The sequence below is a fragment of the Suricata suricatta genome, chromosome 10 (assembly GCF_006229205.1).
Source record: "Suricata suricatta isolate VVHF042 chromosome 10, meerkat_22Aug2017_6uvM2_HiC, whole genome shotgun sequence".
Taxonomy (NCBI): Eukaryota; Metazoa; Chordata; class Mammalia; order Carnivora; family Herpestidae; genus Suricata; species Suricata suricatta.
This window is the reverse complement of record NC_043709.1, coordinates 79,743,844-79,763,126: the sequence shown is the minus strand read 5'-3', so window position 1 is coordinate 79,763,126 and position 19,283 is coordinate 79,743,844. Positions and strand designations below refer to the sequence as shown.

Genomic DNA, 19,283 nt, shown 5'->3' with positions numbered 1-19,283 from the left:
GTGTGGAGAGACGAGCACCCTCCTACACTGTTGGTGGGAATGTAAACTGGTGCAGCTGCTCTGGGAAACAGTGTGGAGGTTCCTCAAAAAAACTATCCATAAAACTCCTTTATGACTCAGCAATAGCACTGCTAGGGATTTACCCAAGGGATACAGAAGTGCTGATGAATAGGGGCACATGTACCCCAATTTTCATAGAAGCACTGTCAACAATAGCCAAATCATGGAAAGAGCCTAAATGTCTATCACCTGATTAGTGGATCAAGAAGATGTGGTATATAGATATATACCATGGAGTATTACATGGCAATGAGAAAGAATGAAATATGGCCATTTGTAGAAAGGTGGATGGATCTCGAGGGTGTCATGATAAGCGAAATAAGTCAGGCAGAGAAGGACAGATACCATATGTTTGCACTCATAGGTCTAACAGGAGAATAGGAGAAACCTAATGGAGGACCAGGGGGAGGGGAAGAGAGAAAGAGAGTTGGGGAGAGAGAGGGACGCAAAACTTGAGAGACTATTGAATGCTGAAAATGAACTGAGAGTTAAAGGGGAAGGGGGAGGGGGAAAAGAGGTGGTGGTGATGGAGGAAGGCACTTGGGGGGAAGAGCCCTGGGTGTTGTATGGAAACTAATTTGACAATAAACTACTTAAAAAAAAATTTAAAAAATATATTTTGTCTGATAAAAAAAAATGAAGAAAGGGGAAGGGGTGCCTGGGTGGCTCAGTCAGTTAAGCGTCCAGCTTTCGGCTTTGACTCAGGACATGATCTCATGGTTGGTGGGTTCGAGCCCCACGTTGGGCTCTGTCCTGACAGCTAGCTCAGAGCCTGGATCCTGCTTCGGATTCTGTGTCTCCCTCTCTCTCTGACCCTCTCCTGCTCGTGCTGTCTCTCTCTGTCTCTCAAAAATAATTTAAAAAACATTAAAAAAAAAAAAAAAGAAAGGGGAAGGGGGGGCACCTGGGTGGCTCAGTCGGTTGAGCATCCAACTTCAGCTCAGGTCATGATCTCACGGTCAGTGAGTTTTGAGCCCCGAGTTGGGCTCTGTGCTGACAGCTCAGAGCCTGGAGCCTGCTTTGGATTATTTTGCCTTCTCTCTCTGCCTCTCCCTGGCTCATGCTCTCAGAAATGAATAAACGTTAAAAAAATTTTTAATAAAAAATTTAAAAAAAGAAAGGGGTCAGAGAAACAGAAACACACAGAGGGAAGAAGGTCATGTGAAGATGAAGGCAGCGATTGGACGTATGCAGCTTCAAAGTCAAGGAATACCAAGGACTGCCAACAAACACTGGAAGCTGAGAGAAATACATGGAGTTTCAGAGAATATGGTGCCACTCAAACCTTGATTCAACTTTTAGTCTCCAAAATTGTGAAATAATACATTTCTATCATTGTAAGCCACCTAGTTCTGGAAACATGCTATGGCAGCCCTATGAAACGACTATAAATGCCAATGTTTGTGAGAGAAAATGGCAAGAACTTCCAGAGGAAAAAGAGGATTCCTACAGAAAAGAAACTGGCACCAAACTTGTTACCATCAATACTGAATGCTAGACTCAATAGAATAATACCTTTAAGAGATAATAGATTACAAATTTTGAAACTAGGAGTTTACACCCATCTAATCTGAAAATCAAAAGTGATAAATAAAAAAAATTTCAGAAAATGTAAGGTTCAGAAATTTTTCTCAAAACCAGCTATGAAAAACCACTAAAAAAAGGAGACAGGAATCCAAGAAAATGTCAACACGCATATGAGAAATCATGGCAACAGAGTATGAACCTGAAGAAATGAATAAAGCAAGACACAAATGAAAGAAGATCCATTAGACATTAATGACTGGAAAGTTTTCTTCCAGTTGGAAAAGTTTCAATATCATTGCACCACGTCTTTGTCTCTAATGGTTCTAGGATGAAAACAATTATTTACATACCGGGTCTGATCACTGATTTTTAAATTTTATCATCCTATAAAAGATTTCATTATATTTCCAAATAGAATACACATTTCATAAATCATAGCAATGTAAAAGCAATAATCCACTCAGCAATAGTTAGAACATAGAGTGGGAGAGAAGAGAGAAAAACAAAGTCATTATGTTAAGTTTCTTATTTTTCAGCTTGGAATATGGACATTATTTGTAGATGCTAAATCAAGATACAGAGATATAAGGATATTATTTAAAGTTAATGTGATTGGGGAACCTGGGTGGCTCAGTCAGTTGAATGTCCGACTTCGACTCAGGTCATGATCTCACAGTTTGTTGGTTCGAGTCCCATATCAGGCTCTGTACTGACAGCTCAGAGCCTGAAGCCTGCTTCAGATTCTTCGTCTCTCTCTCTCTCTCTCTCTCTCTCTCTCTCTCTCCCCCCACATATCTCCCCCAGCCGCCTGACTTGTGCTCTGTCTCTCTCTCTCTCAAAAATAAATAAATAACAAAAAAAATTTTTAAAAATAAAGTTATTGTGATAGTCCCTGGAAGACTTTTTTAAGTGAATGAAACTAGGAAAGAAAGAATAAAAAGAGAGTGAGAGAATCTGGCTTCCTTAAATAATGAAAGCAGCAACAGTACTAATTATGCTAGTGAAAATTCTCTTAAGTTGAAAGATACTTTAAAACTTCTTTGAAAATAGTTAATTTTAGCTACCAATACAAAAATCGACCAATTTAAACAAGAACTCTAGCAGAAGTTTAAAGAAATAATAAAGCTCTAAGGCAACCCTAAACAATTAACTGTACCACTGCCCAGATTTCCCTAGTGAATGTCTTCCCAATACTCATTATAAACATCCCTTTTCCAACCCATACAGTGTCTCTGTTTATGTCCATCGCACACAGCAGAACAACCTCACTCCTGTTCCATCTGAAGAACAGACGGCTTCAACACCACAAAGCTGCACATATTTGTACAAATACTCAGTCCTGCACCATGACCAAGCCCTGGCGAGACTTCATTCCTTTTCTGGCTCCTTCACACACAAGCTGGGTTTGCTCTAAACATTTGAAAGTCAAACAGAATACAATACTGTTCTATGTTCCTTTCTAAGCAACAAAACAATAAAAATTTATAAATTTCAATGTTCTCAAAATATATCCTAGCCAAGTTTACACTAACATTTAAAAAAAAATACAGAAGGGGATTGGGATTTATCTCCCCTTTATGAATCAGGTATATTAGGTCCAAGGAAGTGCTGTTGCTATGAATAGAATGTACACAAAGAAGTACTCAATGAATACTTTCCTTTTTTTTAAATGTTTATTTACTTATTTTTGAGAAACAGAGAAAGAGAGACAGAGCACAAGCCAGGGAGGGGCAGAAAGAGAAGGAGACAGAATCTGAAGAGGCTCCAGGCTCTGAGCTGTCAGTACAGAGGCCAATGTGAGGCTTGAACTTGTGAACTGCTAGATCACGACATGAGCTAAAGTCAGATGCTCAACCTTACTGGGCCACTCAGGTGCTTCTCAATGAATACACATATATTTTTAATTTTAGTGTTTATTTATTTTTAAGAAAGAGCATAGACACAGAGTGAAAGCAGGGGAGGGGCAGAGAGAGAAGGAGACACAGAATCTGAAGCAGGCTCCAGGCTCTGAGCTGTCAGCACAGAGTGCAAGGCGGGGCTCAAACCCACGAACCGTGAGATCATGACCTGAGCCCAAGTCGGACACTTAACTGACTGAGCCGCCCAGGCGGCCCCCATGAATATTTTCCTAATGACACCTGCTGAGACGCAGCCCAGCGGCAGCACTCTATTAGTCTCAGCAGCGCAGGCTTCTAATTAGCGATCTCAGGAGAACGCACTCACCCCAGATGCTGCTATTCCACCACAGCATGGACACACCAGCTTCTAGAAAATTCACTATACCAGACTTTGCCGAAAGGGGTTTTTGTTTGTTTGTTTGCTTTCCCCAAATGGTACTACTTTCATTGGTATTTTCTAGCCTCCTGTCTTAGCACAAATTGTACATTATAAATGAACCGAGTAAAATACACTACTTTGTCATGCCTAGGGTAAACTCTAGCCAAGGGCCAAATCGCAATTTCTAAGTAATAAAAAGAAATTAACTATGCAATTGGGGAACAGAAAATTTGAGTTCAAATAAGTCAGCTGTGGAGATAATGATAAAAATTTTTCAAGCAATTATAAAAAGATGAATCCCTTTAAAGATATGGCCTGAAATAGATTCCCTGCACTGTCAAAATATTATAAATAGTAATTCGAAAGCAAAGCTGACAATGCTAATTAGCTTTCCATATATTGTTTAAAAATTAAAGCAGAAAATAAAATTGTGACTGGGAAAAGAAAAGACTTAATGCCTGATCTCACTTACAAAAACCTTAATAGCTGGAATGCAATCAAAAATACAATCCAAACTTATCTTACTTTTATTAAATTAGGAAAATCCTGGTACAGTATTTTGAAATGTGAACTAGGCTGTATTTTAGATTACTGGCTGTTCCCTGTCCCCCTCTCTCTCATTAAGAAAGAACTAATAAATTTCCTAAGCCACTCACTCTTCTGGCCTATAGCATTAACTCCAACTGTGCACTTTGATGGAATGAGTCACGTTAAAGTTTAAAACATTTAAAAAAGAAATCCTCCTATTTCTCTTCTAAATTAGAATGCAATTAGGATAATACCTTGTTAAGGATATTCTGTCAGAGAGTAAGTATATGGAGTTCTTAAAAAAAAACCAATGGTAGAAAGGATGGGTTGTTATTAATGCATTTATCTTTTGTAGAGCTCTGCCCAGCAATAGCTAGTTCTCTAAAATGAGCTATCTTGCTTGATTCACAGGTATTTTGATGATTCAGCAAACCTACTAATTAGGCTTATAAATTCTGAAAATTCTCTGGATTTGACTCGTCTTTGCAGTGATCTTACGACATAATCGAAATCTACTTCTAATTACTATTCATGAAATATTGCCTATTGTGTGAAAATTTTTAATTAGACAAAATCACTGATGGTGTCTGCCAGAACAAAATCTCTGAGAACACACATATTGCAGTGATAGGTGCCATGAAAAAAGTGCTTAGGGAAAGAAACTGACAGGTCGGGGGAAAGGCAACACAAAGTATCAGCACTAATTAGAACACTTGGTTGGTTGTCTAGCCCGACTGTGCGGGCCCACAAGAACCAGAACAGCCAGCACACCAGGAAGGTGTGACGGGGTGGACAGTGCGGTGTCTCTTCTCCATGAGGTCACAATATCCAGGATAAGCCTCTCTTGAAGCACTAGTGCTGTTAGCTGTGAAGAACATGAAAGATACAAAATGCATCTTTCCTGTTTGGCACTCAGCATATACTCAATTAATGCCCAAACTGAGTAATTTTATAATTTTATGGGTTATGCAATAACTAGTATCAGCACACCTGACTGGTCATCTGGAGAAAATAAAGTGGGCTCCACACCTTCTGCCTTACAACATCACATATTCCAGAGAGCTTGACATTCTCAACAGCCACACCAAGAACACAGACAGACAGAAAAACCAAAACCATAAAAATTCTCAATGGGAATTAAAAAAAAATCTCAGTCTGATCAAGGTTATTCTGAAGATGAAAGAAAACCTAAAAAGCCTAAAAGAAACTAAATTTCTGCATGCCAAAAAAATAAAACAAATAAAAATTCTAATGAAAAATTTTTAAAAATTGTTACTTATAGGCAAAGAACATATTTTCTTAATAAAGGGCTATAATGGTTGAGAAAATAGTAAGATGAAAAACAAAAACCTTTAGAAAAAGTAGGAAAAATGCAAGAAGTGAATCCACAGAAAAGGAAATATCAAGGACTCCAACATATGGACAGATTTTTTCTTTATTCATTAAAAGAGAAACACATATATAACAATACTTTTATTTCTAATGATATTTTCTATAACAATATTTGTAATTATCTATCATATTTTAAGATTGGCAAAGATCTAAGAATTTGGTAATGACATGTTATCGAGGAGGAAGATGCTCTTCTACATCACTAGTGACATATAAATTAAACTATCTCTACAGAGGACAGTGTCTGTCAAAATTAAAATACCCAGAAGAAACTGAAGATTCCCCAGAGGGGAGGTGGGCGGGGGATGGGCTAGGAGGGCACGTGTGATGAGTACCGGTGTTGTATGGGAATACCGAATCACTATATTGTACACCTGAAACGCATATTACACTGTATGTTAACTAACTGGATTTAAATAAAAACATGAAACTAACTAACTAAATGAATAAATAAACAACCCAGAAGTTCTACTCCTAAGTATTTACCTTATTCTTCCTCATACGCAAAATAATTTGAAAAAAATAAATACCTAGCAATGGGGTTAAATGAATTAGAATATAGGCACATAATAAGATCTTATGCAGCCAACGACAAGAGTAGGATATTCATTCATTTACATGTATTCATACATTTACTTTATTCATGCAGTAATTATTCACTGAGTACCTACCAAGGCTCAAAGCACTATCTCAGGACCTAAAATGTTGTCATCAATAGGGTACTTAGAACTGCTAGTTAAGATACTTATTCTGCTTTGTGATCTCTGTACATGTTATGTTTACTCTCAATGTACTAGAAATTCATTAAGGACAGAAAATATAGTTTGACAGATTGCTTTTCCAAACAACTAAAATAATATGTTGCACATAATGAAGAATCATTATAAATCCAATGAATCAATGAACTTTATTAGATTTTGTCCTATCTTGTAACTTATTCAGATTTAATTTTTAAAAAGTAATAATGATGATTTTAAAAACCAGAATTACAGGAGTTCATTATGTCAAACTCATCATACAATCAACTACAACACCCTAGGTAGATTAAAATGGATTCGTTTGTTTAATAGAGACTGAATTTCTCTTCTCAAAGGGTTACTATTTTCTACATGTTCAAATTTTGGGGGAAAAATTGGCTTGAAGATTGATGTTCATTATTCAAACCATTTGTAGAAGATATTTTACAGAATTTCCATTTGGAAAAAAGATTCTGTTGCCAACAAAGTACCCAACATTAATCCCCCCAAATCATTTGAAGATTATGAAACACATGAAACAAAATTCTTTTTTAAGTGAAATAATATGGAAGTAATTTTTGGATGCTTTTTCTCAAAGTACTTCTAACATGTGCTATTTTGTTTTATGTAAAAGAGTAAACTGAGGAACAGGCACTGACCAAGAGCATTTAAAACTTTACATGGTCTTTTTTTTTTTCTTTTTTTCTTTTTTTTTACATGGTCTTAGGATGCTTGAGTGGCTCAGCTGGTTAAGTATCCAACTTGAGCTCAAGTCATGATCTCATGGTTTGTCAGTTCGAGCCCACTGGGCTCTGTGCTGACAGCTCAGAGACTGGAGCCTGCTTTGGATTCTGTGCCTACTTCTCTCTCTGCCTTTCTCCTGTTCATGCTCTGTCTCTCTCAAAAATAAAATAAACATTTAAAATACTTTTAAAAAAACTTTACATGGTCTTAATGGACTTAACGTTTCTCAAATCTCAGTGAACATCATGGTATCATTTATTGCAGAGATCACTCTCCATACTTGTTCCTAAGTCACCCTTAACTTATCTCATTGAGGAGAGAATGATAGAGATATTTATACCTTACATTCCAGGTAGCCCCCTGCCCCCTGCCTATGACATTGCCTGGGAATTTGCATTTATTACCATTTAAGACCCTGTATCTTCCTATCAATTTCAAATTCCATATAACTTAGGAGAAAGTGTAGCAATGGAGGTAACTATCAGTAATTTCTGCAGATACAAATTATTCAAAAGCACCTCTGCTTTTAAAAGCTTAGGAAGTTCATTCCAATGTATATCATGTTAGATCACAGCTTCAACCTTAAATGCTTATGAAGTTCTATCAGAAAAGCTGAACATGACATAAGGAATGCACAACTGATTGTGGCCTCAACACATTCAATAGTAACTGATCAAACTGTAGCACATTTCTGGAGTATTCATCAAAGAAAAAGAGACAAATAAATGATAGGAAGCACTCTTTTTCTATAAGGACTTCCCCTAAAACCTCAATAATTAATTCATGATCTCTTTACATTCCTTTTTAAGTTATTTGAAAACTGTATGCATTTGTTTCATGTACAGCTTAAATTGCCATTTTGATCTACATTTCATGTCTTAGAGGCATAAAACAAATAATGCTTCTTGAAATTGATTTGTGATAGTAGAGCATCACAAATGCCTGGTAGCATGTCGGCACTGAAGATCCTGGCTCTGTCCCCATGTACCTGTGTGACCTTGGGCAAGCTGCCTCACCTTGCTGACCTCACATCCCCATTATGAGATGGGGTAAGAATTATGTCCACATGGTAAGCTTTACCACACCGTCCAACACTCAATAAATACTCACTGCTCTCAGCAGTGTAAGCACTAATTAAGTAAGTGCTCTTGCCTTTTACTTTTTGTATCTAATGTACAAATAACAAAGAGAACTAAGAATTTTGGTAATAAATGAGCTGACTTCATGTACTTGAGAGCACATTGCAAATTGTAAAGTGTTATGTAAATGTAACTATGCAGGAGGTGCCTGAGCTACAGTGGTTTGACTTTACAATGGCACAAGAGCAGGCCAAGTTCAGTAGAAAGTCGTACTTCAAATTTTGAATTTGGGTCTTCTCTCTTTACCCAGGCTAGTGATATGCGTAAAATCCTGTCTTACAAGGCTGGGCTGTAACAGCGAGCCCTGGCACCCAGCCGGCCACGTGATCGTGAGGATTCTGAACTTGGATGACAATTGTTTTTCACTTTCAGTATGACATTCAATAAATTACATGAGATATCCGGCACTTTATTAAAGAATAAGAGCTTTGTGTTAAATGATTTTGCCCAAAATGTATGTGTTCTGGTGCACATTTAAGGCAGCCTAGGCTAAGTTATGATGTTTGGCAGGTTAGGTTGTATTAAGTGGATTTTCGATTTATGGTGTTTTCAGGTTAGGAGGTGTTTATAGGATATAACCCCATCATAAGTCAAGGAATATCTGTAATAAATATTTGCATTTATAGCAAACTGTTTACCAATTTGTAAATGCACCGAACATTTGCTTTATAAAAACAGTGTTCTCTGGACTTTTTCTTAAATATTATCCTCTTTGTTCTCCCCAATATTACAGATGCTCATACATCTGAATTGTGTTAAACTGTGGCACCTCTTTGAGTTCTTAGAGAGTTGCTGAAGCACAAAAATGATTTTGCACCTGAGTTGTAAAGTTCCAGGTAAATCCCTACTCAGCAAGCCAAACTGCCAAGTTCTACTTTATTTTTTAGGGCTTCCTAAAGATAGGACTTCTGGGGGTACAGTACAGCATAAACTTCATACTCAGAGAAACTTGGATTTTAAATCCAACTCAACTACTTATTAATAGGATAAGTTATTTAACCTTTCTAAGCCTAAATTTCACTATCTGCAAAATTCCTAGCCTGTGAATTACTGTCAGTCAACAAACACTCATTAACCTGTTCATCCAGACACTTTCAGGCCCTACCAGTCAGTGAATATGGCAAAGTCCCTGCTTTTGTAGTTTACGTTCTAATGGGAGAAGCAGACAACGAGAAGGAAAAATAAATAAACAAACAAGATGCTTTCAAATAGTGATAAGGGCTGAGAGGCAAATAAAATATAAGATAGGATAAGGAGCATGAAGAAGGTGGGACACTGTCTATGGGATGTTCTGGAACATTTCACGGAGAAGCACTTATATTCTGAGCATGTGACAATCAGGCCAGTGGGGAGGATGCCGAGGGAGAGAATCCAGATAGAAGAAACAGCATACGCAAATACCCTGAGATGAGAAAAAATCTGGTATAGAGTAGAAACAGGAGAGAGGCCAGTGTGGGTGGAGCAACAGAACTGGGCAAAGAGTGAAGGAAAGGTAGAGAAAAGAGAGGAGGCTTAGACGATAAAGGGCTTTCTAAGCCATGGTAAGGAATCAAATTTCAAACTCAGTGGAGAGTAGGTGAGTGATATGATTTGATGTACATTTTAAGATCGTCTGACTGCTTTGTCAGAAATGGATGGAAGCGAGACAGGGGGTGAGGGATTCAGTGAGAAGATGCTTCTGTAGTCCATGTCACGTGATGGTGAATTTGGACAAGTGTGTCACAAAAGGAAAAGAAAAAAGATATATTTTGGAAATGAAGCGAACAGAACGTGCTATTGTGTGTAATGGGAGTGAACAACATAGAAAAATCAAATGTGACCCCTAAGGTTTTAAAAGAGTACTCACTGTAAAATAGTTATCCTTTATAGTAGGAAAAAAATCGGTCTCTTGCAGCTGCCACATATTAGTTATAACCCTATCCCTGTAAAAGAAGTTCATTATCACCTTCAAATGTCAAAAGATTCCTATGTTCTCCCTCAGATTTCTCCTCTTTGACTAAATAGTTCAAATGTCTGCAATCACCATTTAAGTAAGTCGGGTTTAGATCACTTTCCTGCTGTGGACGCTCACTTCTGAATGCCTTTCACTTGGAGTATGTTTCTCTATGAACAGCATCCATGCCCACGCAAAAAGGGATGTGGTCTCACTGTCACAAAGCAGGCTTCACTTTCTACTTTCTCCATCCTAGACAATAGTTTTTTTTTTTTATCAATGTCTTTGTGATCGGCACTTTATAATCATTGTCCCTCAAGTCTAAGAGGAAAAATAGGACGAGATAAACTACAATCAAATAAAGACCATAAGAAAAGTGTGAGTGGTCAGAAGGGGAGAAGCTCAGCTCTAGATATGGGAGGTAAGAATGGCTTTCATGGAGAAATTGGAACAAAACGTTGTGAATAATGGGAAAGATGCTGACAGGTGGCCATGGTGGAAACTAGAGAGGAAAAGAAAAAGAACTAGACAGAGACACAGAAAGTAAGTTACAGCGTGAGCAAGGCTATGGCCTAAATCAGTCTGTGGTCATATGAGTTGTGTGGGAACCAGGGGGCAAGGCAGTTGCAAAGGTAAGGTAGGGCTGTGTTCTAGAGACCATGGATGTTACAGTAAGAAATCTGGGCACCTGCGTGGCTCAGCAGGTAAGCGTCTGACTCTTAGTTTCAGCTCAGGTCATGATCTCACGGTTTGTGAGATTGAGCCCTGAGTCGGTCTCTGTGCTGAGAGCATGGGACCTGCTTGAAATTCTCTGTCTCTCCCTCTCACTCTACCCCTCCCCCCTCAAAATAAATAAATGAACTTTTTTTTAAAAAGGAAAGAAATCTGTTCTCAGTTTGTTAGACAAAGGGATGGTGCTGAAAACTGGGGACTTTGTTGTTCATGTTTATAAACTCACAGAGAGAACTTTGCTTCAAGAAGATTACTCTGGTAGCAGATTTATTTAAGTAAAGAAAGACGGGTGAGAACATTGCATTGCTACAGTGGTCCAGGAAGGAAGTCATGAGGGCTAAACACGGCTTTAAAGGAAGAGAATGAAGGAGAGCTACAAATGCAGAGGCACAGCAGGGATCAAATTTCCAGAGCTTCATAACTGTTCAAGTGGAAAGGACAAATGAGGAAGAGAAAGAAAACATGCCTTGTCACAAAGATAAAACAGATTTTACACCAAAGCCTCACCCTTCCAAACCTACCTGGATTACAGACTTAGATATAATTAATTTTCAGACTCTCTGTCACCCATGTCTTTTATAGCATACAAAAAGTCATTAAAATATTCTGCTAAATAATAAGGTTCAGACGAGTAGAGAATTAATAGAATATGAACTTACAACTCAGAAAAGATATCTTTAGACTAATATGGTGCTGGTGACTATTTTAAATACCCCAAACTGGGCCATCCTGTTACATAAGCACTGGTTTGACTGCACAAGAAAAACCACTGATGTCGGAACTCAGATGGAAAGCATGGTCCGGGGTCTCATTTATTGTTCAAAGTTCTTCATCTCAAATCTTTTTAAGTTTATTTATTTATGGGGGGAGGGGCAGAGACAAAGGGAGAGAGAGAGAATCCCAAGCAATCTGTCTGCACAGAGCCCAACTTAGGACTTGATCTCAATCTCAATCTCTTGACTGGAGCCGAAACCAAGACTTGGACACCCAACTGACTGAGCCACGCAAAAGCCCATCTTCATCTCAATTTTTAAGTGTTCTGAACAGCAGAACGCTTGTTCCATTTGGGCCAACTGGTATTTTTCCTCCATTGCATTTGCTAAATACTGAAGGAGGAAGAGGAGGAGGAGGACAAGATGGATGAGAAGAAAAAGAAGGAGGTGGAAGAGGAGGAGGACAGAGAGAGAAAGAAGGAAGAAGAGGGCAGGCTGCCTTAAAATGTAAAATATAGAAATATACTTGGCAGCTAAGACAATGTATTCCTATGTAAGAAAAAAAAAGCATCATCTTATTGCTTTGCTTTTCCTTTGGATTTTCTCTTTTAATGGCTAGTATATTTCCCAGATGATTTCATCCAAATAAAAATGCTTTTAGTAATGGTTCATTATAGCCTAAAAAGTATATCATTAAAAGCTCAGAAATTATACTGAATCATGAACAAAAGAACCAGATTCACCTATAACTTTATCACTCAGATCATCAATGTTAACATTTTGTTTATATCCTTCTGGACATTTTGTTATGTGTGTCTTTTTAAGGTAAGAATTAGGTTCTCTTTGTGTCCTTTATTTTTGACACAGTGCATATTATGGCCTCTTCCCTCACTTTTTCCCTTCTGTTCTTGAACGTTCATTCCTAGAATCTGTAGGAGGGGCAGAACAAAGTTAAGTGTCCGCGCTGGGCAAGAAGGACACACAGACATACGTGATCCAGAGTTTCTGAGCCTAAAAGGAAGCAGAAGGTGCCTATGTAGGAGGCTGCCAAGGGTGGAGAATCAGAATGTGGAGGTGTGAGGAGCATGTCAATGCTCAAGGACAGCCTTGCACAGGGTATCAAAGGTGAGGAGTGTATGCATGTGAAGGAGTGACCAGCAGAGTCAGAGGCCACACTGGTGGAAAAAAGATACATCAGCAGCTGGAAGTAGACTGTGGGAGCCCAGGGGAGGTAAAGAAGGTGCCTTCATAGGGGGGCTTCAGAAGCCAGGCTGCCAGTGGACAAACCCTGTGGGGTCTAGCCTCGCATGTGGTACCTAAGTCCAAGAGGCCATGAGAAGGGAGGATGTGTGTGGAGGAGGGTTCCTGGGTGTTGAAGCATTAAACTTATCAGTTATTCAAGGAAAGCCAGCATCCTTAAAAAAGGAATTTTTAAATCCAATAATAGTAAAGCTCTCTGTTTATTATATATTTTTATAGCCCTCAATATAGTATTATATTATTGTCTCGTGTTTCTGTTAACGTTCAAGTATTTAATATTTTTATTGCTATTGTGAATAATACAATTTATACAGTCTAGTCTATTTCTTTTTGGTATATAGAAAATCTATCAAGTTTAATACTTATTTATAATACATAACCGAGATGAACTCTATTCGTTTAACATTTTTAAATTGATCTTCTTAGGTTATCTTAAGTTATTTATTCAAATTAAAATTGAATAGTCATTAAATCTTGTTAATATACAGTCACTTGGGTCAATCTGCAGATGAAGGAAAGATAAAACTTAGATGGTCATTAATTAGTAAATCATTTGTTTATCAAATACTTACTGAGCATATATTATAACTAACCCTAGCCAAGTTACCTAATCTAGATAATTCTATTTTTCTCAACTGTAAAATGTAAATAAACATAGAACCTATACAGCTGTTAAATTAGACAATGCAAGTAAACTGCTTAGCAATGCACAAGGCAAGTGCTCAAGAAATGTCAGTGGTGGTGACATACCTGTGAGCTGCCCCTCCCAATGCCTGTAGAACCACCATTAGTTGAGAGAATGGTCAAGCTCATCTGTTTTTTTTTTAAGTCCAATACTTTTTTTTAACAGGAAGGAAGGAAGAAAGGAAGGAAGGAAAGAAGGAAGGAAGGAAGAAAGGAAATATGAATTTATGAGAAACTCTCTCTAAAATCTACTAACCTTCTCTTAGCTGTAATCCTCTTCCCTTCCATTTCATTTGCAATTTCTGAAGGCTTCTATATACCACAGACCCTTAGTAAATACTGATGGATTTCAAACAACATTGGAAAACTTAAAAAAAAACCCTTAAAAAATCCCACTGGCTTTTGAAGGGCATCAATATGTCAGGCTACTTAACAGACAAGACAATTCCATAATGAAATCCGAGGTAATGAACTAAACTCATTCCCGTAAAATCTTACTGAGCGATGTTAAAGTGTCATATACAATTTAAAATTTTAAGTTTAGAAATATAAGAATTAAAAATAAATAAATTTTGAAAAAAAGAAATACAATAATTATATCCCCCTCCCCCAGAGCATGCAACCTTCAGACTCGTTTGCTGGTCACTGCGCTTCACCACACCTGCTTTCTTATTAAGTTGCGAACTGGAAAGCCGCCTGTATCACCTACTAGCCAAAAGGAGAATTTCTTTAACAAAATGTAAAAATAAGTAAAACCTGACATTCTGACTTACCCACTTCGGCCAAAGTTCTGATACAAGACTCCACAGAGGATTTTTGTGCTGGATTTGGCCAGGTGCAATTGTAAATCCTGAAGGCAGATTGCAGCAGCTGAATAAAAACTGGCTGATGTGTCTGAAAGCAGAAAGCACGCAAGTAGACCACGGCACCATTAAGGCTCCTACATGGAACGTATGCATTATCAGAGCGGTGTGTCAAAATAAACTCCAATTTGCTCTTTTTGAGTGTCAGTGCCATTTAAAGAACATCTCGTTCAACAATTATTTATAATATACCCAGCTCATGACAGGTCCCATGCCAGACACTATAGAATATCGATGATTTCCATTTAAAATTTTAACTACATTCTTAATCAGAAAGAAATTGGCTATTTTTCTAGGCCAATAACATGGACTTAAGTATTTTCTTTAATAATCCCTGGTTTATTTCCAAGTATAAATACAGCAGGTGTTCTGGGTTTGTTTGATTGACTGCGTATTTTGGTTTCATGTGATGTGAAAGTACAAAAGATAGCAATTTTGACTTACAAAAGCAATTTGTAGACCTATATGATTCTAATCATTTCAAAGTTTGCCCCAAAGAAAGCATAATTGAAAGAGCATTTAAAAACATTTTAATGTTTATTTTTGAGAGAGAGAGACAGATCATGATGGAGGAAGGGCAGAAAGTGAAGGAGACATAGACTCCAAAGCAGGCTCTGATCTGTCAGCACAGAATCTGACATGGGGCTCGAACTCATGAACCATGAGATCATGACCTGAGCTGAAGTTGGAGGCTTAACCAACTGAGCCACCCAGCACCCCTGAAATAGCATTTTTATAGGAGTAATATACAATCAATGTAGAATATGTGGGAACCATAGAAATGAAAATCACCAATAATCCTACCATATGGAGATAAATAGTATCAACATTTTGAAGATATTTACTCCCCGAGGTTTTCTGTGTTTACATGCACATGTATTCTTCACACACTCAGGGTGGATGATCCTATAATGCAATTCTGGGGCCTGTTTCTCTTCATATTACTTCATAATCATTTTCCTTAGTCATAAATATTTCCTTTAAAACATGATTTCCAATTGCTATGTAATATGCCACCCTACAGACACACCATATTTAGTTAGCTGTTCCCCTATTCATGGACATTTAAGGTTGATACCAATTTTTAAGGATTATAAATACTTGAATGAAAATCTTAGTATATAAATTCCTGCTAATTCTTTCAGGATAAATTACTAAAGTAGAATTATTGAGTCAGAATGCCTATCCACTTAAAGAATCTATTGCACTATTTGGCAAACAGCCAATATACGGATATGAACATTCCTATTATGCTTAGAAAGAGAACAGGAATAATTCAATTTGAAGATAGAAGATGGGGCCTTTTTATTTAAAACAAACCTTGGTAAACTCAGAAAGGGGCATTGTAGTAAATAATAGAAGAGAAAAACACCCTTCAGAAGTGTAAGAAACGACTTCCTGGTCAGATTATAACTTTTTTCCAACTCAAACAAGGGAAGTAAATTGTGTGACAGAACTCTCTTGTATTTGTTTATGTTACCTGGAGGCTTGTACTGTTGTCTGAAAACGGGGAATTAAAGAAGCCGCTCACAATGTTCATTATTGACTCCGTAACACACTTCTCCAAGAAGGTGTCTGCGTGTTTCCTGTCTGTGGTTGTGTTGCAAACCTGGAGAGAAAAACAGAACAACTCAACACGTTCTATCACATCTTTGAATTCTAACTCAATACTGGAACCTTGTAAAAATTGCTCTGAAATTGTTTATAACATTTCTTCTGCTTCTGAAAGTTGCTTTAGACACATTTCTACCTAAATCCTATTAAAATTGTATCATTCTACCACAGCTGCTTCTTTAATTTAGTTGTCATTTCATCCTTGAACCAGAATTCTTTCACAGACCCCAGTCCCTCTCTCCTGCTCTCCTCCACATTCTTGCACACCAACCTTCTCCCTCCATCCCCAAGCTTGGCTGCACTGGGAGACACCACTCCACTCAATGTGAGCAAATCAAAGAGGAAACAGTCATTATTAGAAAGGGGTGAATGTGATTAATGGTGGTTTATATCTCTACCTAGTTTTCCTTCTAATACCTGGCCCAAATTGGAGATGCCAAGAGAAAATAGTTGGCAAGAAAAATAGAAAGCTAAAAGGAGATAAAACTCTTTCCAACACTTCTGATCTTGTCATCCATAGATTAACTGGGAAGCATGGAAGTGTACCTCTTTGTATGGTTCCTTCTTCAAGTAGGCTAAGCAAGAAGAGATAATTCTTGTGCTAAGGATAAATCAGAAAAGAACTCAAGCCTGGTTCCTGCCCGGCTCTTTCTATGTGATTAAATGAGGCAGAAATTGCTCATTTTGTAAAACAAACTACAAATTTCCAAGTATGTTTGGGGAGACAAATTGCAAAGATACATTATTAAAAACAAATGGGGAAAAAAAAGCTGGGTAACAAAAAGAAACCTGAAGATAAAAAGAACAAAAAAGTGGCAGGGAGGAAAGCATAGGGTGTGAGAACCTGAGGCAGAGTAACAGTGTTTAAATATTCACAAAGTGATGGTGGGAAACATGGCGGCCAGATGTTCCGGATGTTCTTATACAATCCAAATTTCTACGTCATTTGTTTCTTTTCAGTAAGGTGATTAATCAAAAGAATAAGTAAGTATAATTTAATTTGATATTGCTTTAAAACCTTTCACACAAGTAAGTTCACAAAACAGAAAAATTCCCTTCTCAAATGTATGTCCCAGTGTTTTGGTTTAGAAAATAACAGTATTTGCCGAGTGGAGGTAATAGAAAGGGCACAGAGACTGTTTTCCTTCTAAGTCACTTCCCATCAGGGTTCTTCATTTTTTCCTCATCTATTACGTGGCAACTACCTGACAGGGTTGCATTAGAACTAACTCACAGCTACTGCAGAAAACAGTGCAATTAAAGGAAATAAATTATGTCAAGTTATGTAATCTTTTGGTTAGTGTTCCAGCATATAACATAATACCTGGCATAAATAACATGTTCAGTAAATACTTGGGAAATGAATAATTCAATTAATTTTAAAAATGAAAGAATAAGAAAGAATAAAAAGACTCCTATGCTGTTTCAGGTTAACGTTGGGTTAGGCTATATTTGTCGAACATAAGGACTAAGATTGAATGTGATCCCAGAACTAATATAAAATTAGTTTTCCCATGATGGATACGCAGTAGAATTTATTTCGTTTGGTATCTTCCCAGTACTGGCTTTTTTACTGAAAATTTCTGATTTGTAAGATAAAAATATATTAAAGTTGAAAAGGTAGCAGACCAACTCTACCATTACCAGCCCAAATAACCTTCTTCCACATCCGGTGACATTTCACACAGTAGTGCAGGGCTCTCCAGAGCTGTTACAGTACCGCACTGAATTGCCTGCAAGTGGACATTTGTTAAACAGCCTCTCAGAAATTTGCTTTAGCCCGTGGATTAGTAAAATTAATCTATTTCTATATGAAGACTTTCCTCAAAATCCTGGGTAATGAAAAGTCTGGGTTTACAGAACGGACTGGAATCTATTCCTCAATTCATTTGAACAAGACATTCAAATAATTTTTCAAGATCTTTCTTCTGCCTCATATGAAAGATAACATTTTTATACCTCTAGAACCTTGCATCCTACCTTGTAATAACATGGATAGTCAAGAGATGTAAGAAGACACTTTTCTTACTAAAACTCTATAAAACTTTCTAGGAAAAAAAAAGAACTCAAAATATAACCGTATTTCTCTATCCTTTCATTAATTTTTACTGCCTCATTCCTATTGGAGGAAAGACTGGAAATAAATCAAAAAATGATATCACATTAAATGAAATTTTATGTGTAATTCATGTATTTTCAAAGTGTTAATCTATTTGCACATATTATTCACATACCTTTATTTCCTATAAAGCACACCCACATCATTCTTGGAACACTTTCTTTAAAAGGTTATATTTATTCTGTCATTTTAATGTGCCATCATGTATCCCTCAGGTATACATAACCAAAAATGCAAATTATTTTCTTATTTTCTTGGTTATTCCTTCTTGCTAGTCTTTTGTGTGATTTCTCCCCAATTTTTTTGCAACCATAAAGAATTGTGCGACATTATTATTTTTACTTTCAGATTTTGGGGGTATATTCCACCAAAAGAGGAATCACCAGATGAGGATGCATAGGTTCCTGGGCTGATCCTCTAAAATAATAAACTTATAATGCTATCAAGGACCTTTTTGTAGATACATAAGATGTACCCTCGTTAATACCAACCAGCTCTTGTGTTCAGCCTTCGGCTAGGCTCAGCTGATGTGGGGCACTACCAGGAGAACAGAGTGGAAGGGAAGGAAGTCAGGTACCTCCCAGGCTGCGGCCTCCAACCCCTCTCCAATCTCCTTCTCACAGAGGCTTCAGCAGTGGCTGCATCCCTGGGGACAGCCCCCAGTGAGCCCTTCTGCGGTGTCTCCAGTAACAATGCACTGCCCTTGCCCCTCCAGGCCTGGGGGCAAACCGTTTCGCATTGTTCCCAATTCCTGGGCACTCCCCTGGGCCTTCTTGGCCCGCATCTCCTGGAGTATGCCAGCTGGTTCCTGCCGAAACAGACTGTTCTACCAGTAAATTATCATTATTTTTGCCCATTTAATGACACCTAAAAGTTATTTTGTTTCTGACATTGCTAATGAGGCTTGACTCTTCCCATGTCATCCTTTCATGCCTGTTTTGTAAAGTACAGATGATTCAAA

The 19,283-nt window shown here is 37.6% G+C and overlaps 1 protein-coding gene and 1 long non-coding RNA gene across 4 annotated transcripts in view; one reads left to right on the top strand and one right to left on the bottom strand.

The window, feature by feature from the left end:
• Window positions 1-19,283, bottom strand: part of ITPR2 (inositol 1,4,5-trisphosphate receptor type 2) — a 478,853-nt gene that overhangs the window by 229,866 nt on the left and 229,704 nt on the right. For all 3 annotated transcript variants that reach the window (XM_029955850.1, XM_029955851.1, XM_029955853.1), the window contains 2 exons: window positions 16,070-16,198; window positions 14,500-14,620 (listed from right to left, as the gene is read on the bottom strand). In XM_029955850.1, coding sequence (XP_029811710.1) covers window positions 14,500-14,620; window positions 16,070-16,198 — 250 coding nt within the window. The remainder of the gene's footprint in view (window positions 1-14,499; window positions 14,621-16,069; window positions 16,199-19,283) is intronic.
• Window positions 9,176-14,470, top strand: LOC115305617. Its single transcript, XR_003914888.1, has 3 exons — window positions 9,176-9,240; window positions 12,709-12,907; window positions 14,340-14,470. It is a non-coding gene; the product is annotated as an uncharacterized LOC115305617 (long non-coding RNA).